General features: G+C 44.7%; 2 protein-coding genes across 4 annotated transcripts; one reads left to right on the top strand and one right to left on the bottom strand.

The window, feature by feature from the left end:
* Positions 1-402: 402 nt before the first annotated feature.
* Positions 403-5359, bottom strand: ATOX1 (antioxidant 1 copper chaperone). The gene is made up of 4 exons (XM_030229372.2): positions 5207-5359; positions 3746-3821; positions 2318-2474; positions 403-610 (listed from the first exon to the last, which is right to left on the bottom strand). Exons 1-3 carry the CDS (start codon positions 5210-5212, stop codon positions 2341-2343), a joined length of 216 nt encoding a protein of 71 aa, XP_030085232.1. The 5' UTR covers positions 5213-5359; the 3' UTR covers positions 403-610; positions 2318-2340.
* Positions 5360-7343: 1984 nt separating this feature from the next.
* G3BP1 (G3BP stress granule assembly factor 1) lies at positions 7344-25783 on the top strand. 3 transcript variants are annotated; one of them, XM_050979620.1, is made up of 13 exons: positions 7356-7502; positions 9899-10024; positions 18278-18391; positions 19543-19624; positions 20002-20175; positions 21008-21098; positions 21597-21690; positions 22053-22257; positions 22708-22809; positions 23203-23314; positions 23636-23761; positions 23842-23972; positions 24704-25783. In XM_050979620.1, exons 3-13 carry the CDS (start codon positions 18297-18299, stop codon positions 24908-24910), a joined length of 1419 nt encoding a protein of 472 aa, XP_050835577.1. In that variant the 5' UTR covers positions 7356-7502; positions 9899-10024; positions 18278-18296; the 3' UTR covers positions 24911-25783. The 3 variants fall into 3 exon arrangements, with proteins under 3 accessions (XP_009089717.1, XP_009089718.1, XP_050835577.1); XM_009091469.4 differs by lacking the exon at positions 9899-10024 and having other exon boundaries at positions 7344-7502; XM_009091470.4 differs by lacking the exon at positions 9899-10024 and having other exon boundaries at positions 7344-7502; positions 23863-23972.
* The last annotated feature ends 485 nt before the right edge of the window (positions 25784-26268 follow it).

Here is a 26268-nt window from a genome sequence, read left to right on the forward strand (position 1 = left end):
TCCCTTCTGTGTTTCTCATCAGCCCAGGCATTCTCTTTTGCACACTTGTGCCTCAAGGCCACATCGAGCTCCAAAGGACACTTGGTTATCCTTGACTTAGAGTGGCTGCTAAAGTCCCTCCTTCCCAGCACTTGAATCCCAAATGGAATGTTTGTTTGTTTGTTCTGTGATGGTAAAACAACTTCCAAGATGCAGATTCCCTGAATCTAAGTGACATTCAAGCATAGTTCTCCAGAGATGTGTTCCTCAGGCAGTGGTTCCAGTCAGCTTCTAAGGATAGCTTCAATTTCCTGGGAGACCTGTCTTGCATGGAGAGGGGAGTTTTCCATCCCTAAAAGCTGCCTCTTTCACAGAAAACCTTCCAAAGCAGTACAAAGACACACAGGACACGCAGACACACACTGAAAGTTAAAAGCAGTGCCTTGATTTACTGTGGGACTAGAAACACCACAACCTCCCCCAGACCTCTCCACTTCTGGAGCCCAAGGCCCAGCTGTCTCCTCCTGCCAGCCCTCTGCTTTCTGACATCTGGCAAAGGTCAAATGACACAGCAAGCTGGGACACATGCAGACAGTTAAGCCATCTTTTTGCTGAAGTCACGATTGAGTTCCTGCAAAATAGACATAAATAAATAAATGAATAAATGAAGGGGAAAGAACGGCGAGGCCCAGAGGAGATAATGTTATACAGAGATGCCCTCTGCCGGTCAAGCAGGAAGAGGGCCAAAGGAAATCCATCCAGCAGAGCCAAGGATTTGCAACTTCCCTCCCTCCTTTAGATCGGCCCCTAAAAACATTCCCTTTGTGGTGTGCAAAATTTTAATTTAGTGGATTTTCACTTCACAGCTGAAGTGATCTTGCAAGGCCAGTCCAGCCCCCTGCTCTCCTTTGTTTTGGGTTTTAAGATCCTTGGATAAGTCAAAGAGCTTCAGTTAAAATGCAGCACGAAAACAAAGGCACCCAGAGAAATGTTCTGCCACGCTGGCCAGCTGAACTGACTCACCAGCTGCCTTGATGTCATATAAGGAAAGAAATGGGAAAACTGGGCCAGGAAAAGAGACACACCCCCCCTTATTTGAGACTGACTTTGCTGTAATAGTTAAATTCTGCAGACACATAGTCCACAAGTCCCTGCAAGCTGTAATAGCCCTCACAGTCAATACTAGGAAACTGAAATGCACTGAAAACTATTTGAGGCACTGATCAATTCAGATCAGCCTCTCTCTGTTGAAGTGGGGTTGTTATTTGATTACAGCTATGATTTTAAACAATTTCTAAGAAGCACGGAGAGCTTGCTCAAATGATACACACTGCAGATTTTAAATGTGTTGGCAGCCTATTAAGCAATGCAGATCTATTGCACACACATCACTATCAGCTTAGCTCTTTCTTGTATCAATTTAATTCCTGCTGGTATAAATCCCTGATTTAATTTACTGACTGGGAATTAAATCAGCATGAACTGGTTTCAGTGCATCTGTGCTGGGTATTTGTGATGATCCAACTAGACCATTAAAAAAAGTCACTGGATCAGAAAGCTGCACTGACAGAAACAAATTCTTAGGAGATGCCATGTAATAATTTTGCACACTTAAGAACAATACATGCAGTGGGTGGGCAGCCCTCTCCCACTTTATTCTTTTCACTTAAATTGAACGTTGTCTGCCAATATATTTTACAGTCAGCAGAGTTTTGTACATGTCTTCATAATGCTGGAATTCTGGGAAAATTGACAGTCTGCAACCATGAGGTTGTCACTGGAGTAGACAGTTGGCCAGGGAATGTGTGTACTGGGAGCTATTCTGAAACCAAACATTTTACATCCAGAAGAGCAGCAGGGAGCTGCTGTTTTTCCATCCTTAAGTATAGTGGAGGATTAACAGCCTTATCAGGAGAATCAGCTGTTGGAGGTCCTTGTGCTAAGAGCCAACTCACAGCATCCCACACCCAAAGGACTCTTTGTGTCCCATCACCCTCCCTGCTATTGCTGGGGCCCACCACTCTCTCTGGCCAGCTGTTAAGTGTGTTTGGGATTTGTTTTCATGCACAATATGCTCTGGCAAACTCTGGGTTCATCTGGGAATGGCACAGAGGCTGTGTTCTACTTCTCCAGCCAAGGCTGGGATCCCACAGGCTGTGCAGAATAGCTAAAGGGTCCCTGTGTGTGCTCCAGCTGCTTCTCTGACATGAGGGGTTTGCTAAAGCTGGATCTGCAGGTCTTTTTATATTTATGCTTTCCAGGAAGATGTCTGTTTTACTGGGAGAGCTGGAAAAAGCTCAGCTGTCTCTCTTCCACACTGGGTACAGCTGGTATATACCTAGCTCCTCAAACCAGGCAAGGCTACTGTGCAGACTTCTCCCCGAGGTAGGAAGCATTCTTTCCAGTCTTCTTGAGGGTTTCCAACAGGGTGTCAACGTTGTGCTCTGAGTCAATGCACACCTTCTTGTTGGGCAGGTCAATATCAAAGCTGACACCTATGAGGAAAAGCATTTTGCAGAGTCAGAAGCAGCCAAATAGTGTAAGCACAGGGAAAGCTCACTTTTACACATCTGTGCTCCCCAGGGCACCAGTCAAATGGACATTTATCTCCTGCCAGCACACCCTGATACCACCACCAGCCAGCAAAACCAACCTGCTTGTCCTGCCAGAAGTGGTATGAAGGAAGCCAAATCTGCTTTAGCTCCACATCAGGTACCACAGTCTCTCCACTGCTTTAATCTGCTCACCCCACCTTGGATCAACACAATCACCCATGCAGGAGCCTGGGTAAGCTGAGTTCAAACCAACCACTAAAATTTCCATCCAGCTCAGTCTGTGCTCTGGTTTAGTATGAATAGGGTTAGGAAAGGCTCAGAACAAGATGCCTAAACTGGCAGTATCAACTAACAGCTGGAAGTAAAAGGAGGGAAAAGACATTTTACCAAGTGGATTCCCCAGTGCCTAATGAAGGTGAGCCACTCTCATCCCAGTGAGAGGAACTGGACATCCAGTTATGTATTTTCACAAAACCTGTAGGTATCTATCAGCTTTGAGAGCTATGCCTCATCATCACTGAGGCTGATACTGGCCAGCCTGTTGAAGAGTGATGAAGGTGTGCTGACAACCACACACAGAGAAAATGGAATTGTCACAGCCTGGTAATGGGGTGTGGAAGAAGTTGCAAGGCCTTTGCCTTGGTGGCTGGAAGCTGTTCTCCCCTGGAGAGAAGCAGGTCCTCACAACTGATGAGTGCAGGCCAGATCCTTCTCTCTTGGAAATGCCAGCAAACAGAAGACATGGGTTATAATTTTTATAATTTTCCAGGTGGTATTAAAAATAGGCTACACAGACAACCACCAAATGCTCTGCTCAGCAGCTCTTCCCTGTGACTGCTGATGACACATCTGGAGAAGCACTACAGACACCCCAGGCCTACTTGGAAACAAGGCCAGGCAGGACATCCACCTCCCTTCCCTCTGGCAGCCTGAGCAGGGGTCCACTAGTGTCCTTCCCAGAGGGCTCAGGGTGACGCCCTGGTGACTCAGAGCCACCTGCAGCCATGGCAGCTGCTCCTTCCCTTGATACTTCTCCAAGGGTCACAGACCTACAAACAACCAGTGACTTGTTACCAGCTAAGGAGCAGCCTCAGAGCAGAGCAAAGAGAAGTTTCCAACTTTCAACTTTTACCCACAGTGTTATCCTTGAGGATGGAGGACCCCAGGGCACTGCCCTGGATCTGGATGTCCCACAGCCAGCACTGACTCACCTCCCAGCCTGTGCAGGACACGGGTGACTGCATTGGAACAGCCCTCACAGGTCATGTCCACAAAGAACTCGTGTTTCTGTAAAGAAAAGAGGCAGTCCAGGAGTCAGGGAGAGCCCAGCTGGAAATGCACCATGAGTACTCCACACCTGCCTTTTTCCTTGGGGAGGTTCAAAGCCTCCCAAGCAAAAAAGGTCCCTACACACACCACTGAGGGATCCTCAGCAAAACTGAGAACTCTTGGTACTCCTCCCTACGGTGTCCTTGTGCTGTCCCCCACAGCATCATCCTGAGGGGCCTTTGGAGATTGTATGGCTACCTCCAGAGTCAGCACAAATGGCCATCTCCATGGCCTCTGCTGGACTTCGCCTGTCCAGGGCGCCCAAGCAAAAGCAAATCTCCTGCCTCCAGCTACTCGCTGTCCTGACTTTAGTCTGTGAGGTTTTCAGTGCTTCCCCATCCTATTCTTGCATCTACGAGGCTTCTGGTCCCCAACATAATAAAAATAAAAGCAAAACAGAAATTTAAGGACCATTAGTGCTGTTTTTTCATCCTTCTGCTCCACTGGGGCCCCCAGCAATATCTTTACTACTTGTGAGCAACAGTGGGTCAACAAAACACTGTTTGCCTGTAACTAACCACTGTCTTCAACCTTTGGTACTAGATGGGTCCTAATTTCCTTCTCTTGCACGTGCTTTTTACTTTCCTTTAAAAAGAAAAGTAAAACTATTGTGCATTTGTTGCCTGCAACCCATATTTCCTTCTATTCAGAACCACCCTGTGCCCCCTGCCACTGTGAAGCCAAAACCCTCTAGGGATCTTTCACCCAGGAAGGAGGTTGGGATGGAGGCTCCCATTAGGGTTTTTTTTTTCAGTGTAATTGCCTTTTTTTTTTTTTTCGTTTTATTTCCCAAAGGCCCTGGGTACTTTGGGGAAGGGTGCAGGCAGGGGGGAAAGAGAGTCCCATCAATGCTGCCCTTCTGGGTCCGAGCCCTGGGGGTTGGGAATGGCCTGGGAGAGTTCGGACTGGGGGAGCCCTGGGAGACTGGGGAGCCTTGGGGTTTGGGGGAGCTGCAGGATCTGGGGGACCTTGGGAGGCTGGGAGAGCCTCGGGATTTGGAGGAGCTGCAGGATCTGGGAAAGCTTTGGAGGGCTGGGGGAGCCCTGGGGAACTAGGGGAGCATAGGGGACAGGGAAAACTCTAGGAGCTGGGGGAGCCTCGAGGACTGGGAGGGTCGGGGGGTTTGGGGGAGCCCCAGAGGCTGGAGGAGCCCTGGGTGTCCGGGAGAGCCTCGGGGGCTGGAGGAGCCTCAGGGGAGCGCGGGGGGCTGAAAGAGCCCCGGCAGTCCGGGGAACCTCGGGGACCGCGGGAGCACCGAGGGTCGGGGCAGCCCCAGCGCCCTCCCTGCCCCGCCGCCCGCCACGTCCCCCGGCCCCGGTGAGGCCCCCGGGCCCCGAACCCACCGGCATGGCGGAGCCGCTCCCGGATCCCCGATTGCGGCTGCGGGCGCGGAGGAAGGGGCGGGCCTGCCGCGGCCTCGGGAGGCGGGGAAGCCGCGGAGAGCGAAGGAAGAAGCGGCGGGGAGCGTTGGGATGGTGGCTGGGCCGTGTAGAGCTCCAGCACGGGTGCTCCGCTCGCCTCCAGGATAGGAATCAGCACGGACCAAGGGCTGCGGGGGGGCGGTGGGGACAGCCATGAGGATGGAGCCGGGCTGCTAAAGACAGCTCGTTCGTGTCCGGTTTTTGAGGTTTTGAGATTTACGGGCTTGGGAGAGCTCCGGTAGACTGGATACTGATGGCGGGAGCTTTGGGGGGAGTCTGTAATGCAGTAATGCAGAGCAGGTTGAGAAGAAGGGTCCTGGTTCCTGAAGATGTGTCTGCTTTGGGTTTTTTTTTTTTTTTTTTATTGGTTTATTTTTTTTTCTTCCCTGCTGTATGGTCCTTTGAAGGAAAAATGAGCCCCTTTCTAAAAAACTTGAGTAAAGGTGGAGGACCCAGGAGCAGCTCAGGTGCTTTCACGGGGAAGCTGGAGGGGGGACAGAGCATCACACCAGGGCTGAGGAGAGCTGGCAGAGCTTTGTGTGTGTGACACTTCCCCACCACGTGCTGGCTTTCAGCATCTTCCCCTTGAGAAGCCCAACGCGTGGCAGGGAATGTAACCAGCCTGTTTCTTGTTTTCTGCCTCACCAGCTGGGGGTCAGGGCATTTCTTTTGAGGTGCACAGAATACTGCTGCTGTACCGATGGTTTTATAAAAGGGGAATTCCCTGCCCCACTATTGCTCTGTAGAGAGATGTCCAAGATCCCCCTGGCAGAGTTTATTCAGCGCAGGCTGTTGTGCTGGGTCACTGGGCTTACATTAAACTTTGTAAAAGTCTGCAGTGCTGATTTATGAACTGGCAGATAGCGTGGCTTAGGCTAAAAATAGCCAGGAGGTATTGGGGGAGGATATTAATGCCGAGGGTGGCCCCATGCCAATCCTGTCTGTATCCCTTGCTGCAAGGCATGGCAGGGAGGGGTTTATGCAGCGCTCAGGGATGTGGCAGTGGGCAGGAAGTCATTTTTATAGGGTGAAATCCATCTCCAAGTGCTTCATGTCATAGATACGTGTGAGATGGGATGTGACACAAACAAATGGAAAGCTATGGCTGCCTGGAAGCTGCTTAGCTCTGGCTCACTGCCTGCTCCCATTCCCTCCTGCCTGCCGGGGTCCCTGGACCAGCACCTGCTGGTGAACGAAAGGATCTGAGAACTTCCAGGCCTTTCTCCTCCTTTGTAGGTGTGTTAGAAAACGCTCCTGCTTGCATTGGCTCTCTGGGGCAGACGATGCTGAGTCTGCTTTGCTCAGAAGCTGTGAGGGAGAAGCAGCAGCTGGGTGAGCCTCCCGGGATGGGCATGGGCCAGTGACCGCCAGTTACGACCACCTTCGGCTTGGTGTGAGTGGCCGGGCTGGTTGTGGTGGAGGTGCCTTGGGGTGCGCAGCTCCTTCTACCCGCCCGCACTGGCAGTTTCTCTCAGGTGCGTGGGACATGTGAGCCCCAGGCAGCCTGTGGAGACGCAGCCAAAGCAGGCGGCCACTGCCTGTGCACTGCCGGGAGTCGGCAGCGCTCGGCCGCGGGAGCCGGGTCCTGAGAGCCGCCTCATGGCGCCCGCCGCCATGTTAGCGCCTCCCTCCCTCCAGCAGAGGGCGCGGCGGAGCGCGGGACACCGCCCCGCGTGGCGGCCGCCTGCCCCTTTAAGAGCAGCGACGGGGCCCTGTCCATCAGCGCCCAGCGCGCCCTCCCATTGGCTGCCGTGCCACGAAGGCCCGCCCCATCTATAACGGGGTTTACCACCTCCTTCTCAAGGGCGCTGCAGTGCGGCTCAACCACACTGCGGCGTCCGGCCCGCGCCGCCTTGCGCGCCTGCTGGCGCTGGGAGCGTCGTCCCATTGGCCAAAGCACAAATCTATCAGCCGTCGCCCACCGCCCATTGGTTTGCTCGCCTGTCAATCACTCTCCCCGTCCAGCGGAGCGCTGCCGCATGGTTGGCTGGCTGAGCTGCCCCTCAGCTCTCCGCCCGCCTTCTCACGGCTGTGAGCCAACCGGCATCCGAGTGCGGGCGAGCGCCGCTCTCTGACTGGCTGGGGCGCGCCCGCTGGGGTAGGCTGCGCGCCGGATATATGTAGCCGGAGGCAGAGCACGCCGCTGCGTGAGGCGCTTCTCGTCCGCCGGGCCCTGTGGTGAAGCGGCGCCTCCGCTCCCGTCCCGCTCTGCCCGCAGGTGAGGGGGTGGGGGGCGCGGGGAGACACCGGCGCGGCCGCGCCTTCCCGAGGGGACCGCGGGCCGCACGCACCGTCCCGACTCCGAGGCGCCCCCGGCTCTCCGTAGGCCGCGGGCCGTGCGGGACGGCGCTGCTGGCGCCCCCTTCCCCCTCCATCCCGCCCGGTCCCCGCGGCGCTTTGTGGCGGGCGCCGGCGCCCTCCCGCCCGACCCGCGGCCGCGCGTTCCCCCTGGGCTCCGCAGCCTTCGCCCGAGCTCCCGGTGCCGCGGCGGCCTCGGAGCTCCCGGCGGGAGCGGTGCGGGGCAGGGGGGGCGGTGGGGGATCGGCTGCTCGCGGCCCCGCATTGTGCGAGGCGAGGTGTGCGGGTCGAGCTTTGTTCTCGGCTTTCTAGGCTCTGAGGGTTTTTCGCCCTCTGCTTTTGGGTTTTGTTTTGGGCAGGTGGGGCCGGGAGGAGCCCACCCGAAGCCCGAGGTTCAGGGGGAGCTGTAGCTGCGGATTGAGGGGCCGTGCTGGCTGCTGGCTGGGTCAGGACCTGGGTATGAGCTCGGGGTGCCTCCCTTGCCATAACTTTATAGGTGAAGGAAGTTATAATTCGAGCAGGAGAGCGTGGATCTTAACCTGGTTTACCGCATGACCTTGGCTGAATCCGGGGTTAAGCTAAGATTTAAATGCGAAGTAGTGCTGGTAATGAGACTTTCCAGCATCCTGTAAGGCCCCTGATGTACGTGCTGGAGAAGCCCTAGAGAAAAGGTTTCTATACATCTTCCAGTAGCTCCCAGTGTTGAGCTGGATGTTCCACCAAGTTCCTCATTCTCTGCGGGCTTACCTGGTGATCTTCTGTCTTAAGGCTTGCATGAATATAATAAGTAGTCTTTACCAAAAAAAGGATTTTTTTGTTCCACCACCGGGGGAAAGCAGCATTTGCAGCAAGCCGCCATGTTTCCAGTGTGTGCTATTTTTGGCAAGCCCCTGCTCTCACAGCCAGGAGTGACAGATTTAGGAAATCTGGACACTGCTATCAAGCTTTGGAAGCTGATGCTTCCAGATGCCATAAATCAAACGTGGGGAGGGTTGTGTTAGATTTTTTTTTTTTTTAGCTAACAAAGCTTTTTAGATTTATGTCATAAAGGGAAGTGCAGAAGTTAACGGACAAAAACTGCATTTCAGACCTTTCCTGATATTTTTCCCTTCGACTAAATTTTCACTTTTCTTATTCTCTGTCTAGAGAAACCATTTCTCTAGATAGCTCTGTGATACTTCCGTGATGCTGATGGTAGCATCTTCTCATCCTGTGAACTGAACTCACCTTTCCTGGGATGTTTCAGTCTCCATGTATGACTCTAGCTTTTTTTGTTTTAGTCGATGGTATACATAGCTTATTTGAAGGTTGGCTGGAAGTGTTCACGTGCTTAAAATCTTACATCCTTATCTTTATGACGGAGATCTCACAACCTTTTTGACAGCATCACGTGTTGCAGGGACTGGTTTGCCTGAAAGGCACTAGTGAAACCTGCTAGAAAGTGTAACTGTACAAAGTCTGTTAGGAAAAAAAAAAAACTCAGGAGCCGTTGCAAATGTATATCATATTTTTATAAATATAAGTATTTTTAAAAACCTTAGGCTTGTATACATTAGGAGGTAAAGAGTAGCCCCAGTTCCTGACTAAGGTGAATTTGCCCTTTTTTTGCTAGGTTGTGTTAAGTGTGGACTCCTTAAGTTGAAGACAGGGAAGCATAATTAAAATTAAAGAAGAAAACCTGGTGGACAAGACTTAGTTAGTGTGTGCCAAGCCCACTAGGATTTCTGTTGGAAATCTTTGTATTTGCAGTCTGAGAAACAACAAAAGCACACCAGAGGATTTGTGTTGTGATGGCAGGACCACTGCTCTGCTGCTCCCTTTGGTGCTGGCATAACTGCATTGGTAGAGTTCAACACATCTGATAGAGTTTGAACACCTGAATTTTAAACAGAATCTATGCTCTCGATGAAACAGCAAATTCTTTGTTTCAGAGCTTTATTTTTCACGTAGCAGATTGTAAGGCAAACATACAGAGCAACACTTTTTACAGAAAGGTAGATAAATCAAAGGTGATATTGCTTTAAGTACATCTTGGTATTTCTGTTCAAAACAGTAGGACCTGGTAAGAGAGTACTCATAAGGGTGGCATAAATGGCCTGTTAGAATTAAAAAACACTATTTCAGTTTTTAACACTAGCACTTGGGGCTTTTTGTCTGACTAAGGTGATGAGTGAAGAATCAAAGAGGAAATCCAAGCAAAGCAGGACATCAGCTGGGTGGTGCTGGTTGCTGTGCTGGTTGTAGTCTGCTCTGCCTGGAACAAACCAAAAATGATAGTTTGCTCTAGAAGACTGGGTGATATTTTTTTTTTTACAGGTGCCTATATAAAATTGGCAGAGTTGAAGTAATTATTTGATTTCCTGGAGTACCTACTAGTAGACTTGATAACCTTAAGCTACCTCATTGTGTAATTAAAAAGAAAACCAGAAGTCTGATCCTCAGGTACTGTAAAAGAATCTTTAAACTTTGCAGGCAGTGAGTGTTGTGCTGGCTTGAGGTCCCAGCTTTGCTATATTAAGTCTGGAGCTCTTCCAGGAGGACATGGCTGGTGCAGTGCAGCTTTCAGAGCAGGACCTGGCTGCTGTCAGTTATGTAGGAGTGATCTTTGCTGAACCTGATTCCTTGCTGAGGCAGACGTGCAGCCCTGCACTGCAAAGGGCTGGTGCCCATCTTCCATTTCCATCTGCTCTGCCCTGTGCTGTTTCCTGGCTGCTGCTGGGCTGGCTGTATTTTGTTTTTAATGTAACAGTGCTGGGATGGGTCAGTCCTGAGTGCCAGGATACAGCTGATACATCAGGTTTAAGCCTCTTCTGTGACCTAAGCAGGTAGAGGTGAAAGAGTTGATTCTCTTTACAGTTCTCTGTTCCTTGGCATGCAGAAAATATTTTGAATCTTAGTGATTCTAATCTGGGTGGCATTAAGCTTGAATTTTGCTGTAGTGTTGGTGTAGCTCAGGGTTCTGATCTGCCTCTTCTAACTGCTGATGAGTAACTTTTGCTTTTTTACTTTAAGAAGCTGCACTGGAGCCAAATGGAAAATTTGCAGACCTAAGAGAAGATGACTGGACCTGCTGCCAACTTCATCGAGATGTTGGAGCAGCTCTTGGATGTCAAAACAAAACCTGTTCTAATGGCAAAATCACAGGGACTAAGTAGCTGCTTTATCATGAAGCAGTCTGGAGAGCAGTAGAGGCAGAAAGCTTATTAAAGAAAAAGTAAACAAACCATTCAGGACTATCCTACTGCCCTTCAGGATGAGATTTGCGTGTTTAAAATGTAATTTTGCAGAAAAACATTGCTTCTAACTGAGGGGTCAGTGAGGTTGAAGTAAGTTCAGTTAGAAGGGCAAATCCTTCCCCCATATTTGAGAGCCCATTTAGGATAATCTGATTTTAGGATTATTAAAAATGTAGGAATATTTCTGGGAATTCTCAAGGCTTTGAGTTTTCAGAGAACTAGATTTTGAAGAGTTCATTTTTTTCTTCTGTCAAATCAAAAGAGCCACGTGTTTTTCTGTAGTGCTAAATGTAACGGAGCTCTCCTTTTGTGAGGATATGAAGTGTTGCTCATTAGGCTTGGGACAAATCACCTTAGTTTAATCTTAGAGCAGGTAACTGCTGAATAGGAGTGATGATTGAAGCAGAAACTTGGAAGCCAGGTGAAACAGCTTTAAAAAGGAAGGAAAACCCAAACCCACACCATACTGAGCTCAGCACCCAGGGAAGGCAAAATATTTTGAAGGAGGAATAGAAAACCCAAACACCTTGTTGAGAATTTCGTACTATATCACTTAGTTTTAAGAGTAAGTTTTCAAGATTCTTCTCTGTTAGATTTTTTTTTTCTTGTAAGCAGGACCTGATTTGCTATTTGTCTTTGGAGCTTTATGCTCTTAGCCACAGGAATAGTGTTTGGTATCATTTTCCTTACCCAGATGAAAGTTCATCCCTTTCTGTAGGGGTATGCTGATCTCAAGTACCCTGATTTACATTTAAGGTGATCTTTGTGTTTTTAATCTGCTTTTGAGCTTAATGTCCTGGAAATAACATTTCTCCAAAATTATCTCTTTTCTTTTAGATTCTGACTGAAAGCATTAGAAATCTTCAGTTTGTCTCTTTCTTGCTTGGTAGAGCTGAAAAACACAAGTGCTGAATTTTGTCTAAAAAATGGCAGACTCCATCATATCCATCAACTTGTGGATCACACTTAGGTTTGTTAGCAAAAACACAGGCAGACTTCTACACTGACAGCTCTTCAGCAATTGCTGGCTTGTTTATTTGTATTCTCCCAGTGTTTGAAGGGCTGTGCATTGCTGCTGAGTAAGGCTTCCCATCTGCCACTGGCAAGCAGAGGGTTTTTGGTACTAGCATGGGCAGTGCTGAATGTAATTCTGAATTTTTTTTTTTAATCTTGTGATGAAAATTTCATTTTATTGTGCTTAAATTTTGTTGGATTGGATGATTTGATTAGAAAATAGTTAAGCTTCTAACTTAATTTTTCATATCCATGTTTTAGTGTGATACATGGCTTTTCTAGAGAATCCCTTGTCAGTGTGTCTCAAACTTCAGAAGGGGTTCAGATATTGCTCTGCTTTTCTGCTGCATCTGGATAATTAAGCACAGAGAAAGCTGATTGCTTGATGACTGCTGTGTGATTTTTTTTTTTTTTTTTAGGATCTAGTTCCCTGCAGCACCTGAAGTTTCTTATGAATGTAGACACTGCCTGTCTTTGTAGGTTGTGTGGGTCATACAGTGGAGATGAGTCACAAGTGAAAGGAGAAATAGCTGTGCTAAGTTTGACAGTCTAGATCCACGTTTTATTAGGTGTTTGGAAGATTATTAAAGGCTCCTCTGTCTGCATCATATGCCTGACACTTCATTCACACTGCTCTGAAGTGCCTGCTTCTGGAGGTTCCTGGTGAATACATTCACCTCACAGACTCTCAATGTTTCCTGGAGATGCTAGTAAGAATTGAATGCTGGTAACTTCACAACTTGTCCCAATTTGATCCTCAAATATTTATTTATTGCATAACTTATCCCATCATTGAGCTTCCATTGACTGTGGCTACCAAGCATCTTGCCTCCTGTGGAATAGTGCTGACTTAAGATAACTTCTTCCAGGCTAAATACTTTGCCTCTGAATATGTCAAAAGGCAGAAAAGATGAAGTGGTTACAGGTAGGTAGCTGTATGGTTTGTGTCTGAAATACAGGCTGTGCTGCTGGGACTCTGTCCCAGTGACATTGTCTGCCTCTTCATCCAGTGGGAGGCAATTAATGAGACCTATTTTTTAAAGCAGATTAGTGTTTTGGGACTTCATTTGCCTGCTTATTTGAGGTGCATTTTCAGCTCTCTATAATTTAAGCTCAGGTCAACTACTGGATTGTTATGGGTTTCTTTGTTCCCCTTGGATAGTTAAGGCTGTATTAAAATAAGGCTGTCTCAGTGTATCTGCAGTCTTTGTGTTTTAAATACACATTTACTTAACATCACTCTTCTACTTGAGAGCAAGCTGGTGTGGTGATATAAATCCCCAGCTGAGATGGGCCCTGGAATTTGCCATGGGGTGCAAGTTTAGCTTGTGTTTCATTGTTCACTTTATTGTTTTGTATCATGGTTCACATAGGTACCAGCCCCATGGTTTTTTTTTCTTATATTACTTAGTCAGCAGCAGAGCAGATGCCAGTCATGTAAAATGTATGGAGAGTTGGAATTAACTATATTTGTTGTTTTGTAGTTAAACTTTGTTTATATCATGCCTCTTAGAGGCCTACTGGCATTTTCTTCCATTACTTTAATTTTCTTTTTGTCCATAACTGCTTCTAGAGCTGGTTATTCTAAATAAATGGTTTGTGGCTTTGAGCATGCTCACCTGTTGCTAAGCAACTTGGAGAAATCCCAAATGACACTTAATTATGCAATCCTATTAACTATTGACCAGACCTTTAATTTCCAGCAGAATTGCTGTTTGCCACATTTGTGGTGTTTTGTGCTTGGATACAGACACTCTTTTCTCCTGCTGTTTCTTCAATTTCCAAAAAGCCTTTTTAAGTTAAGGAATTCACTGATACCAAAATGAGGGAGTAGGGTTGTGTGAAGTTTGATATTTGGAATGGCTGTTCTGGCACCCTGTAAACTCCACCAGTTTGTAGAGGTGTAAGGAGTGGAGTTCAGATGGTCACCTTATAGCACTTGGGTAGCCAGAGTAGAAGGGGTGAGCTGTATGTAATATTCCACTCAGGCCTAGAATGCATTGTAGGAATTTCGGGTATCTTGAGAAGGTTCTTTGTAAAAAAGTGTAATTAAAGATGGCAGAGAACAAAGAAACAAGGCTAACGTTAAAAACACATCAGAGCCTGTTGTGATAATGATTCAATTTTAATTTGTCGTCTTGTTAGTTTTTTCTTAATAGAAGTTTAAAACTGCTACACTCTTTGGGAAGTGAAATTTAAGTTTTGGTCTTTTGGCTGGTTACATTAGGCCAAGGGGCTTTTGCCTTAGTCTTGGGACTGGTTTTCCTGAGAGCCCAAACATCCTGTGATGAGCATAACACACACTTCTGTTGTGTAGGAAGTCCAGTAGAAGCAACATTCAGGCTAAACTTGTCTGATTCAAAAATTTAAAACCCAAATCCACAAAAACCCCAAATTGAATTGGCCCGGCAGTGACTAGTTTGCTTTCACCGCGTTGCAGTTTGGTAAGAAAATAATAACCCATGCTAGATTTGAGTGCTGAGTCCATTTTTCTGAACTAATATACTAATAGGTTTTGTGGGCCTAAATCTGAATTTGCTAATGTGGAATTTACATAAATGGCTCTAATTTACATAACAGTATTTCAGAAATTCAGTGCCTGACATTGATTTTCTGCCAAGTGGGAGCATTGTAACAGATGGTGGAATTTTCCATCAGCCAGGTGATAACCACTGTAAAGGAGGTATTTGTCTTCCTCTAAGTCCTTGGCTTAAGGAAGGGGCTCAGTTATGCTGGAGAATTGTTATGGTGTACTTGTTAAAATTTGACTTATCCAATTTGTTTTACATATGGGATAATATGAATGCATGATTATGAATGAATCTTAAATAATCAGATTTTCGGCTTTTCCTGTCAATTTTCACCCTTTCATCATTATGTCAATTGACAGGAAAATGTGTGGATAAGCTTTTATCAGGAGTAGCATAGTGACAGTTCAAACATTTGGTGCTATTATGTGCTGTGCAATGAAAATGTAGTAAAAAGGATTAGCAGTTTTTCTTGGATCAGGGAATAGTGGAGTAGTAAATTGCTCATGAGTGGTAGGGAGCAAATGTTCTCTGAGGAGATGCTTGGCTTCCACCATTCAGGTTGTGCTGGCTGGAGAACAAGAGCAGATGGCACCTGGCAACGTAGCAGCAGGTGCAGCAGCAGTAAAAACAGATTGTTGTCCTCTGATTAGGTCATGTAGGTCTTTCCCATTTCTTTTCAGATCTGCTTGAGAACAACTGGGCACTCAGCAATTCCTCTTTTCGTGTTAGGAGTTAGTTCTGATAGATTTTTCACCCTTAGCAGGAGGGTACATATATTTTTTTATGTATATTTTTATGTATATAAAAATATACATTAAAAAACTTTATGTATATTTTTAAGCATGTAAGTATGACAGACATAATCAAGCCCCTTCACTTCCAATATTTCTTGAGACCAGCACGGAAGATGATGTGTTTGTGGGTTAATGTAGGTGAGGGCTTTCACTGAAGAACAGACATCTGAAAGAGCTGTTGGTGAATCAGCTGTTGAACTTTTAATGCTACAGGACGATTTTGCCGTAATGTGAGAATGTCAAGCTTTGTACATTGGTGTTCTAGGAAGCACTTGAAAATAATTCTCAGAAGAGCCCAATTCATCATTTATCAGAACTGAATAGAAAACTGCCTATTTACATCTGTAGCAATAAGCTTGAATTCCAGGGAAGGTATATCTTCAAAAAGAAGTTAAGTGTGCCTCCTGTCATTCTCCAAATGGTGATGTGGTGTATGGTAGGACTGGCTTCCTGGCTGTAAACTGTCAGCACAGAAGCAAATTTTTAACTGTTGTGGAGCATAGAAATCCTGCCTTGGCAGTTAAGCTGACTGGAGCTAAAAGTGTGGGTCATGTCTTTCTGCCATTTCTGCTCCCACTGCTTTAGGGTTGGCCTGCTCCTTCTAGAGCTTCACAGGTACTCAAGAGGAAACAAAGTGGGATGAGGAAGTCAGCAGTGGTAGTCACCACTTAGCTGTACTTTACCTTTGCTGTGTTCTTGTATTGTCTGATAATATTTTATCAGACAATACAAGATCTCATTTAACATGCAGTAGAAGGCAAGAGTTCATCTCTTGAAGGTTTTTGTCACCTCAGACTGTGCTGGGTGTTGGACATCTGTATCTGTAATACATTACATTTTGAGTTCAAAGGCTTCTGCAAAACCACAGCTAGTAGAACCTTCCTGAAATGAAAGTGGTTTGCAGAATCTGAGCATTTCCTGCAGGCCAGACCCAGCCATGTACTATTTCTTCCTTTCTGCATGGTTAACTCTTGAAAATCCTCTAACATCTGAAAGGTTCTGAATGTTTTGAAAAGCCTCTTTAACTTCTAGGTCATATTTAGTCTTACTTTTCCTGTACATTATCATGTAGGTAACATTTCTTTGTGTGGTTGTGATAGGCACATATCCTGCTGAAAGAGAGAGTTCGTGGACGCATCTTCTGGAGCTCACCAGATCTTTCTTGCTGTGTTTAAACCTAGAGAAAAGTGTGTTTCAAAATAGAATGGGAAGATTTCTCATTTATTCTAGACTTAAAAAGATGGTAACATGTGATTGCATTAAAAGCAGAGCAAAATACCTCAATGTATACAAAATTATGGCTTTGCTGTTATGTCTTCTGCCTTGAGTCTTAGCTGCATTCCTCCATCAAAGCTGATTGCAGTGCATTCTGCCTGCTGCTGGGAGCTTGGGTGTGATCACATCCTTGGATCTATTACCTGGATGTTCTGACAGTGTGGCTAAACATTGCCTTGTCCCTTGATTACCAGGAGTTGGGTGTTTGACCATTGATTGAGATATATAAAATTTGCCAGGTTCATTTGAACTTAGTTTCACCCACAGTACCAGCTTCCATGGCATCTTCCTAAGTACATTCATCTCTTTGAGGCTTAAAGCTTCTGTTTTGCATTCTTGGTCCATCCAGCAGTGTGATTTCCTCTCTTGTCAGTTTTTGGTGTTTAAAGGACAAGTTCTCTGAAATTCACTAAATACAGTGAGTATCAAATGTTTAAGATCCTTGTATGAACTGGGATAGGGGGGAATACAAGCAGGTAGGAAAGCCAGTCTTTTTCTTTCCCTTTTGCTATGTTTGAAGGATAAGTTGTGGGCAACTCAGTTTTCCCAGGATACTGGCTTGGCATGAGCTTTTGCTCCTTCTGGATTATTCTATGCTAAAAGACTACTTAGTTTGGCTTCCTTTCCCCCCCCCCCATTCTGTGTTCTGGCTGTGATCCAGTCTGGGTTTTCCCCCAGTCACTGATGCCACCATTTCTTGTCACTATTTATGGTTATCAGTGTTAAATAAAAGCAGATAAATAGTCGACGATTCCTGAATTGCATTTAGAGGGCTCAGCTAAATAGTGTCAGTTTTGACTTGCTTGTCATACCTGGAAAATGTGCATATGGAATTTGAATACCATATGGTTGGGAAAAGGGCTCTGTAGTGAAGAAGATTGGGGGTCAGTAGTGGGGAGAAAGTTTGCTAAGCCCCCATTCTCTTCTGATTGGTACATCTGAGTGTGAAGCAGAAAATCTGCTGTTGGTTCTGTATTTGGTACTAAGAACATGCCCTGCTGTTGGTGTTTATCCCTGTGAGTTTAAAACTATTTTGAATGAGTTTGAACAGTGTTTGGGTATTTAATAACAAGGAAACATGGGAATCTGTTCTGGTTTGGGCTGAAGATACATGTATTGTATAACCTACCTGAAAATACTTCATTTTTGTAACTTGCAGCTCCATGGAAGGGAGGTAGAAGGTACCCAGATGGATTTGTCCCTGGGCATGGGTGGTGCTGTTCACTTGACTGGTGGTCTGAATTTAAGTGAGAAATGACTTGCTGAGACTGGTGGAAGCAGGAGAAGAGCAATATGTGTTAGTTTGTAGCATAATTTTAATATAATCTAATATTCCTCCAGAGTGCTTGATACTCACAGCAAGTAGTGCTGTGCTGCTGATAAAAATAGATTGGACTTATTCTGACCTTCTAAAAATGCCCTTAATACAGTAGCACAGGCTTTGCCTGAGAACATCTGACTTTTAATTCTGATTGTGAAGTCAAGTGAGGTAAGTAGAATTTGGATCGACTGTAAATGTCTTAGCCACTTAGCCAATCCTCTTGAACAACCTTACTTGCTTGCCACCTGCTTTTTCCTGAGGATATGTGGGATGCTTAACTACTGGCAGGTTGTGAGGTGAGCTGCCTCAGCCTTGCAGCCTCTCCCACCTCTGGTTTGGTACCCAGGAATCCTCTCCCTGGCACCAAAACTCTGATGACTCTGAAAACACATTGCTTAAACTGCTTACAGGGTAAAACAGTCCTGGTGCGTGCTTTCCGCTATGATTAGGTGGCTTATGCAATCAGGATGAGAACAGCCATTTGAAATGCTCATGGTTTATGGAGCTTTTGTTTTTTTCCATAGTTTTCAGTTGACCAAAGAAATGGTGATGGAGAAGCCAAGTCCCCTGCTGGTCGGGCGGGAGTTCGTGAGGCAGTACTATACCCTGCTGAACCAAGCACCTGACTATTTGCACAGGTAAAGCTCTGCTTCACTTTGAGCTGGTTTTCTGTGTGAATCAACTTGTGTGTTTAAACTGGTGAATGATTTTCTTACTGTGTCTTAGCTTGCTGAATTTGGTCACTTAAACTGATTCATTTAAGATGCTGAGCGTTGTTTACTTTTGGTTTTGATCAGCTGGATTAAAAGATGGTTAATAAATATAACAGGAATTCTTTAAATATCTGAGTTCTGGTTCTAACTGAAATGCTGCTTGGCACTTCTGCTTGTAATCAATATAAATTGAAGTTGGAGAAATACCACTTAGTTGAACATTTCTGTAGTTTTTGGCTTGATAAAATGCCCCCTAAGACGAAACATTGAATAAGTTGTGTGCTTGTTTACTGGCCTCTCTTGAGAGTCATACCAGCTCTTAAAGAAAAGTTAGGAAATTATGGATATGCAGCAGACTATAATCCATTATCTAAACAAATCAGTCCTGTTTGGTGTGACAGGTATCCTTCTGAAACTAGTCTTGTTTATGAAGATACAGTTCATTTTGTTGTGTTTTGAGTAGCCAGATAAAGTTTCTGACACCTTCCCCCCATCCAGTCTCAAGAACAGTTACTCAGAGTGTTTCTCCACTTAGGTGGACAGCTGACCTCATCCCCTTGGGTCAGGGGACAGTTGATTGTGCCATGGAATCCATTCCAGTCTTTTATCTGCTGGCAGAGTGCAGTGCCATGGGCATTTCAGCTGGTAACCTCTCAGTTCCAGAAAGGAAGATTTACCTGCAATACTTTTTTTACTGTAGGAGAGCAAAACAGTCTTGCTCAAGCTTGAAATCAGAACTTGAGAGGGAGCCTTCAGCATCCCAGATGTTCAGGGTGTTGTTTTGGGGACCTCATGCAGAAAGAGGATAATGAGATTGGATCATGAGCTCTCATGAGGCTTTGGTTTTGGTTTTTGGTGCCTGGGTCTGACACACCTGAATGCTACAGCTTACATTAGAAAACTTTGTTTTCCCCCCACCCCCTGATTAGTAACAGGATTATGAGATTTTGTGGCTTTATTCTAGTGATTCAGACAGGAAACTTACTTGAAAGTGTATTATTTGTACTGCACTCTAATATAGAGGCTCAATGTTCTTACACAGCAAAGCTTGGCATTAAAATATTTCTTTCCAACAGGTTTTATGGAAAGAACTCTTCCTACGTCCATGGTGGCTTGGATTCCAATGGAAAACCAGCTGATGCAGTCTATGGGCAATCTGTAAGAGCTTTTTAAAAAGAAAGCTGTTCTTTCCTTCTATTTTGTCACCTTTATGGTTGAAAAGAGAAATGTATCCAGCTGTGATTCACCCCCACACTGTTCAAGTGCTTTCTGTAAAAGAAGAAAAAAAAACTGGGGAGGAAAAAAACCCTCTTGACTGTAGACAGCAATAGTTAGGCAAAATGTGCTTCCTTTATAGAAAGCTTATAATGTAAAATTGCTTGCAAAGCAAACTTAAAAAACATCCTGCCAAGCTCTCTCTCCACAGTTAGGGAATGTATCTTAAATCGGTTTTTATGATTTTGCTTTCTCTGAAAGCTGCTAACTTGGCAGAAATGGCTTCCGCAGCATAACCCACGTGTACCATTCTTTCCCAGGATATCCACAAGAAGGTGCTGTCACTAAACTTCAAGGATTGCCACACAAAGATCCGTCACGTGGACGCCCACGCCACACTCAATGATGGTGTGGTGGTGCAGGTGATGGGGGAGCTCTCCAATAACATGCAGCCCGTGCGCAGGTTCATGCAGACCTTCGTGCTTGCTCCTGAGGTGGGTGTGCTGGGCTGCCAGGGCCTTCTGGCACCACTGCTCAGCTCTGTCTGCCTCAGGGCTGCAGTCTCAAGGGTTAGACTGGGAAGGTTACTTGCCTCAAAATTCAGTTACGTTCTAAAAAGTCCTTTGGGAATTACACTACTTCTGTGTGATTGTACATTGACCTTGGATATTGAAATCAGTTATAAATATCCTGACTTTGGACTCCTAGGTTAGTGCATTTTTTTTCTTAAGCATATTAAAATTATATTGTCTTTGATTTACTATCCGAGCAACTGGTCTTTTTACTGAAAAAGAGGTAGTAGAAAGAGGGAAATGCTTCCTGTCACTTTGAAAATAAGGGTTCCAGATTTTCTTGTTCATAAAGTGCTGAAGCACTTAAAGTGAAGTGGCATTTTTAAATAGACTTTTTTAACGAAGCAGTTCACAGAATTGAAAATGATAGTGAAAAAGGAGTGTTGCAAGATCACTCTGTTTGACAATATGACTTGGAGATAAAAACTGATACTTTGGACACCAGGAAGTTGTCGATCATACTTCTTTAGTGTTGTGAGCTATTGGAATTAAAAGCACTTTAACAATTTATTTTTCTTTGTTCCATCCATACTTAACTTGTTAGGAATGATGTATTTTTTCTTTCTTGTTTTCCTGCCCCAAATAACATTATTTTCTTATCTGCCCCTAATAACATTATTTTCTTAAAAGAGGCAAATTTGGATTAATCTTGTACAAAGGACATGCTCAAACCTTTCTTGTTTTGTCATTATTTCAAATTTTTCTTTACTGGATTGTTGTTATTGATTCAGTTCTTCCATTGGATTGCTCTTAGGGCTCTGTTGCAAACAAGTTCTATGTCCACAACGATATCTTCCGCTACCAGGACGAGGTTTTTGGGGACTCTGATACTGAGCCTCCAGAGGGTAAGCAGCAGAAAGTTTTGGACGATTCTGTTGGTCTTTGGTTCTGGATCTATATCAAAATTCTATTCCCAGATAGAAGGAAATCTTCTTGCTGGAGAAGACAGTGTTAGATTTCATGTGCTTGTAGGTTTTTTTCTGTGCCTGTAGTTCTTTACAGTCCAGCAATGAGTTGTGAAATGCAGATGATTATTTTTCTGGTATAATCTGTTTCTATTACAAGAACTGTAAGACTTATTTTGGCAGTGGCAGTCAGATTTGTAGGTTATAAATCTTGCTCTCTGAAGTATTTGGAGCATGTTTTTTAACCTTGGTCAAAACTGAATAACCAAAGTGATAGTGGAAATATAAAAAAAATGTCTGTTTCATGTCACATCTCAAAAGTGCTTCTTGTGTGTTCTTTGGCAGAAACTTCACCTGTATTTTGTGATAGGTGCCTTGTGTTTGAGCCTCTTACTAAAGATGTGTGTTATTTTTTCTTTCTTTTCTAACCTTATTTAGAATCTGAGGAGGAAGGGGAGGAACCTGAGGAAAGACAGCAGACACCTGAGGCTGTTCCTGATGATAGTGGTGCTTATTATGAGCAGGCTGTCAGGTAATAATATATTTATAGATGAAGTCAGGTGTTGTGTGAGACAGGCTGCTTGTAGAACAGGTCACATGAATTTATTGCTATTAATAGTTTTCTTCTGACAGTCAAAAAATTTATGTTTATTGATCAGCTGAAATTAAAATGCTGTTAGACTGAGCATGGAGACTGGATTTTTTTTTTCTGCTTTATAGTGTACTGATGCAAAATTTGCATCCTTGTGCAATGTGGCCTTATTTGGCCTTGTTCTTCCTCTCAGATGTCATGTGCCTGACTTCTGTATTGCATAAGTAGCGCTGCTTATCACCAGTAATAGAATAAATACAATCCCACCTCTTTTTCCTGCTTTTTATGTTGCTGTGTAATAGCAATGACATTGAGGAACACCTGGAAGAGACAGCTGCAGAGGCAGAGCCTGAGCCAGAGGCAGAACCTGAACAGGAACCTGAACCAGAGGTGCAGGAAGAAAAGTCTGAGCCAGTATTAGAGGAATCTGCTCCAGAAGAGACTGTGGAAAAGAGTCCTTCTCCAGCTCCTGCTGATCCAGCTCCTGCAGTGCAAGAGGACTCCAGGGTAATGACAATGGATCTCTCTTTTCTCTGATGTGGTTTCATCAGTGTGGCTCTCCTGTCTATTTACACAGCTTTATTTTTACCTGGGGATTTTTGTCACTTCTCAGTGTTAAGGAAGGTAAAAGGGGACAGATTGGGACTCAGGAGTCCAATACTTTGGTTAACCTTGATGTGATACTTGGTGTTGGGTCACTGCTGTGTCCTGTTTGAGCTCTGGAATTCAGGACTAGAGTAGAAGTGTGACTCCATTGTCATTCCACTGAGTCTTTTGAATTTAAATAATATGTAGGAAATTGTGGGGAAACTGCTATTTGCTGGCTCCTGATTTTTCAAGTATAAGTTAAAATTTGTTCCTGTTATCCTGTGTCTGTTAGCTGTCCTATCAGTAATATTTCAGAAGGAGATGTAGTTATGTTACTATCATTCTATCTTTTTTTTTTTTTTTTTAAAGACATTTTCCTGGGCATCAGTAACCAGCAAGAACCTTCCTCCCAGTGGGGCTGTCCCAGTATCAGGAATACCACCTCATGTTGTGAAAGTACCGGTCTCGCAGGTAGGAATCCAGCACCTGGAGAAGCTTAAGTGCTAAACTGGCTGAAAGGGGAAAGAGAGTGAAATCTACTTGCTTCTGATTTGACTTCCCAGGCCCCAAAGAGTTTAGCATTCTGTGATTCCTGGTAGACTTTATCAAAATGCTATTCCTTGGGTTTTGGGTTGAGAATTAATTGTTTTTCATGGAGGAAAACAGGGAATGTTTGTGTGAATGCTGCTTGTTTTTAGCATGTAAGCCAACGTGAGCTAACATGTATTTTAGTCACAGGTGGGAAAAACTATTACCTTTCCTTGTATTTTTGTAATACCAAGTTGACAGTGAGCTCTTAAAAGCTGAACCTGCTGGTATGTCTTTCTGACTCTGAACTGTTCACTCCTTTTTGAATCTGTGCAGCCCCGCCCTGAGGCAAAGCCTGAATCTCAGACCCCCCCTCAGAGACCTCAGAGGGATCAGCGAGTGAGGGAGCAGCGAACGAGCATCCCACCTCAGCGGGGTCCTAGGCCAAGTAAGAGAAGCTGCAAAGAAGCTGTTTTCAGTTGCTTAAAGGTTTTGGGGAAGCAATGTGATAATTAAAGCTTTTGAAATACCATTATTTTTGTCAGTAAGCAAAAAATTTTTACTCAAGGAAAAATTCAAGCTTGGCCTCAGCCAAGTGATTAAAAAACAAATCATTACACACTTGCTAGTGTAGACTGCTTTCCTTTTGTATATGAATAGACACTGTGAATTGATTCTTTCTAATGGTGATAATTCTGACCATGGCTTGTTTTTCTGTTTGTTGTGGGGACTGACTTTTCTAAAATCAGTTTTGCTTATCTGTTCCAAGTTCGTGAGGGTGAACAAGGCGATGTGGAAACCAGGCGGATTGTGAGATACCCAGACAGTCATCAGCTGTTTGTTGGGAACCTTCCCCATGATGTGGATAAATCTGAACTTAAAGACTTCTTCCAAAGTAAGTTGGTTGCGTTGCTGTCCTCTGAGGGGTTGCAGCCATGGGTGTGGTCAACAGAGCATTCTAATGTATGACCCAAGAACTTGGCTTTTCTCTTGCAGGCTATGGCAATGTTGTTGAACTCCGCATCAACAGTGGTGGAAAGCTCCCTAATTTTGGGTTTGTGGTGTTTGATGATCCTGAGCCTGTTCAGAAGATCCTTAGCAACAGGGTAAATAAATTTCCAGGCAGTGGTTTTTGGTCTCTTGACAACAGTGTTTTTCAGCTTAACAGGAAGAGAATGTACTTGATACCTTTAGATTTTTTTGAGCATATTAGACTAGACATAATGTTTTTCCCTCCTGTTACCAAGATTTGTGCAGTCTTTGTCATTGAAGTAGCTTGTAGGAGCTCATTACAGAGCCTTTTTCAGTAGGAGATTGCTGAACACAGGAAGTGTATAAACAGCTTTCAGGAAGACAAGGTAGAGAGAGTCTGATTCAATGGACAAGTAGAATCTTGTTTGTCAGAGGCTGAAAGGAAGAAGCTGTATTGGTGTGCACGCTGAAAGGAATTTTGCTAACAAGGCAGGAGGTACCTGCTCAGCCTGTCAGCAGTGATTGCTAATGCCGAGTGTGTGTCCATGCCTGCCTGCTGTGGTAGGTAGGGGCTCTGGATGCACCCTCATAGCCGTGCAGGAAGCTTTTTTGAAACCCATCAGAATGTTCAGTGTTAAGCCTGAGATGGCTTTTCAAGGGTCACTCCTTCACATCTTTATTTTTTCCAGTAAAGCCCCAAGACTGGATGCATGGTTTGGCTATTGCCATTGTTTAGTAAGTAATCCTGAGAGCCTTCAGTCTTTCATGGAGAGGAGGATATGAGACAAAGTTGCAGGAATCTGCTTGACCTTGAAGTGCTGCTGGTGACCTATTAATGACAGCACCTTCTGTGCTTCTGTTGCAGCCCATCATGTTCAGGGGAGAGGTGCGCCTGAACGTGGAGGAGAAGAAAACACGAGCTGCCAGGGAGGGTGACCGCAGAGATAACAGACCCCGTGGACCTGGAGGCACTCGTGGGGGGCTGGGAGGTGGGATTCGAGGGCCTCCACGTGGAGGAATGTCCCAGAAGCCAGGATTTGGAGCTGGAAGGGGGATCGGGCAACGCCAGTGAATTCATCGCGGATGTTGACGTGGTGGCGCAAACCCTTTTTCCTGCAGATTTGTGAATTTCAGCCTTGGGTATCTTGGAATGTGGCCCTAGCCTGTTATAGACTGCTACGTTTGATACTATTTTGGCCCCTTTTTGTTTGTGTTATGGTTCTGTGATTTATTTTTTCTAGTCCTTGTCCCAGATTCCAGCTTTGTGGAACAACGTTTTAGGAAAAGTGGATTTTAAAAAGAAAAGAACTGAATTTTCTTTTTCACCTCAAACTTACGGACTGATTTTTTGTTTTTTTGGTACCAGTGGTTTTTCCTAAAGGAATGTCTTTCTTTTTTCTTCTATTTTTTTTTCCTCCCCTCTTTCTAATGAATTTGGGTGCAGTCAGCGGAATAATATTTCACGTGCATGCGTTCAAGAGCCTGTAGGAAAACATAGTTCTTGGCAAGTATTCCAAGGGCAGAAAAGCAAAACTCTTGGTGTTTCTTTGAGGGTCATATGAACATCCTCTGGTGTGGAGACATTGCCACTTGAAAAAATTGACTTTCACCTTTCTCTCTGTGGCGCTGTAAAAGTGGAATAATGGGTATCCGTAGAATCTCTTTTCCTTTTGATACATGATCACAGCAAGGAATTCGAACTACTGTTTTACCACTCTGAAATTTTGGATTGTGGGATAGGTTTTAAATGTCTAGAACTTGACTCTTCAAACACTTTTCCTGAACTTGTGAAATTTTTTATTGAAATAGGGAGTTTTTTTCATGTTTAGTTTGTATTTGTATAAAAAAAAGCAAAATTGTTGTGCCTTCTATTTATCTCTCATTCCAGTTTTGGCAAATTGTTTAAAAAAAATAAAATAAAAAAGGTCTAGATTTGCTTTATGAAGTCAAGAGTATTTTGGAGTTTGTCCAAGGGGAAGAGGCTCTTCAGTCACTTGGTTTACAAGGTAGAGGTGGTTGTAGCTAAAGCTTTTAATACCTTCTGTGCATCACTTTGCATTTAAATTACTGAAAACAAGTGCTTCTTGGATGCAGAAGTTAATAACTTGAACTTGAAGCTGGGCAGGTCCTGTTGTAACTATTGCAAAATTACAAACAAAGCAGACCTCTGTCATATCCTTTACATTTCCAACTGCTGTAAGTAATAATTATTTTTGCAGTACTTCATTCCTTGCTTCAGACCTGAAGTGGATAAGAAGGAATTTTTGTCAGAAGTATGGAAGGTGCGTGTCTGTCCTGGTGTTAAGATGTTGAACACTCTCCACTGCCTCTGAAAGAAGATGAAACTGAAAATAAAATACAAAACTGGGTAATTTCAATCCAAGAGATCCTGTACGATGATGCTGCACAAAGCAGTATTTCTGTATTTCC

Source organism: Serinus canaria, chromosome 13 (assembly GCF_022539315.1).
Source record: "Serinus canaria isolate serCan28SL12 chromosome 13, serCan2020, whole genome shotgun sequence".
NCBI lineage: Eukaryota > Metazoa > Chordata > Aves > Passeriformes > Fringillidae > Serinus > Serinus canaria.

Excerpts from the sequence above, each read along its gene's own strand:
- ATOX1 (XM_030229372.2), bottom strand. Across the intron at positions 2,475-3,745 it reads TGTCCTGCACAGGCTGGGAG|GTGTCAGCTTTGATATTGAC; the intron begins GTGAGTCAGTGC and ends TTTTCCTCATAG.
- G3BP1 (XM_009091469.4), top strand. The coding sequence starts at position 18,297 with ATGGTGATGGAGAAGCCAAGTCCCCTGCTGGTCGGGCGGGAGTTCGTG. Across the intron at positions 20,176-21,007 it reads CCTTCGTGCTTGCTCCTGAG|GGCTCTGTTGCAAACAAGTT; the intron begins GTGGGTGTGCTG and ends GATTGCTCTTAG. Across the intron at positions 21,691-22,052 it reads TATTATGAGCAGGCTGTCAG|CAATGACATTGAGGAACACC; the intron begins GTAATAATATAT and ends GCTGTGTAATAG.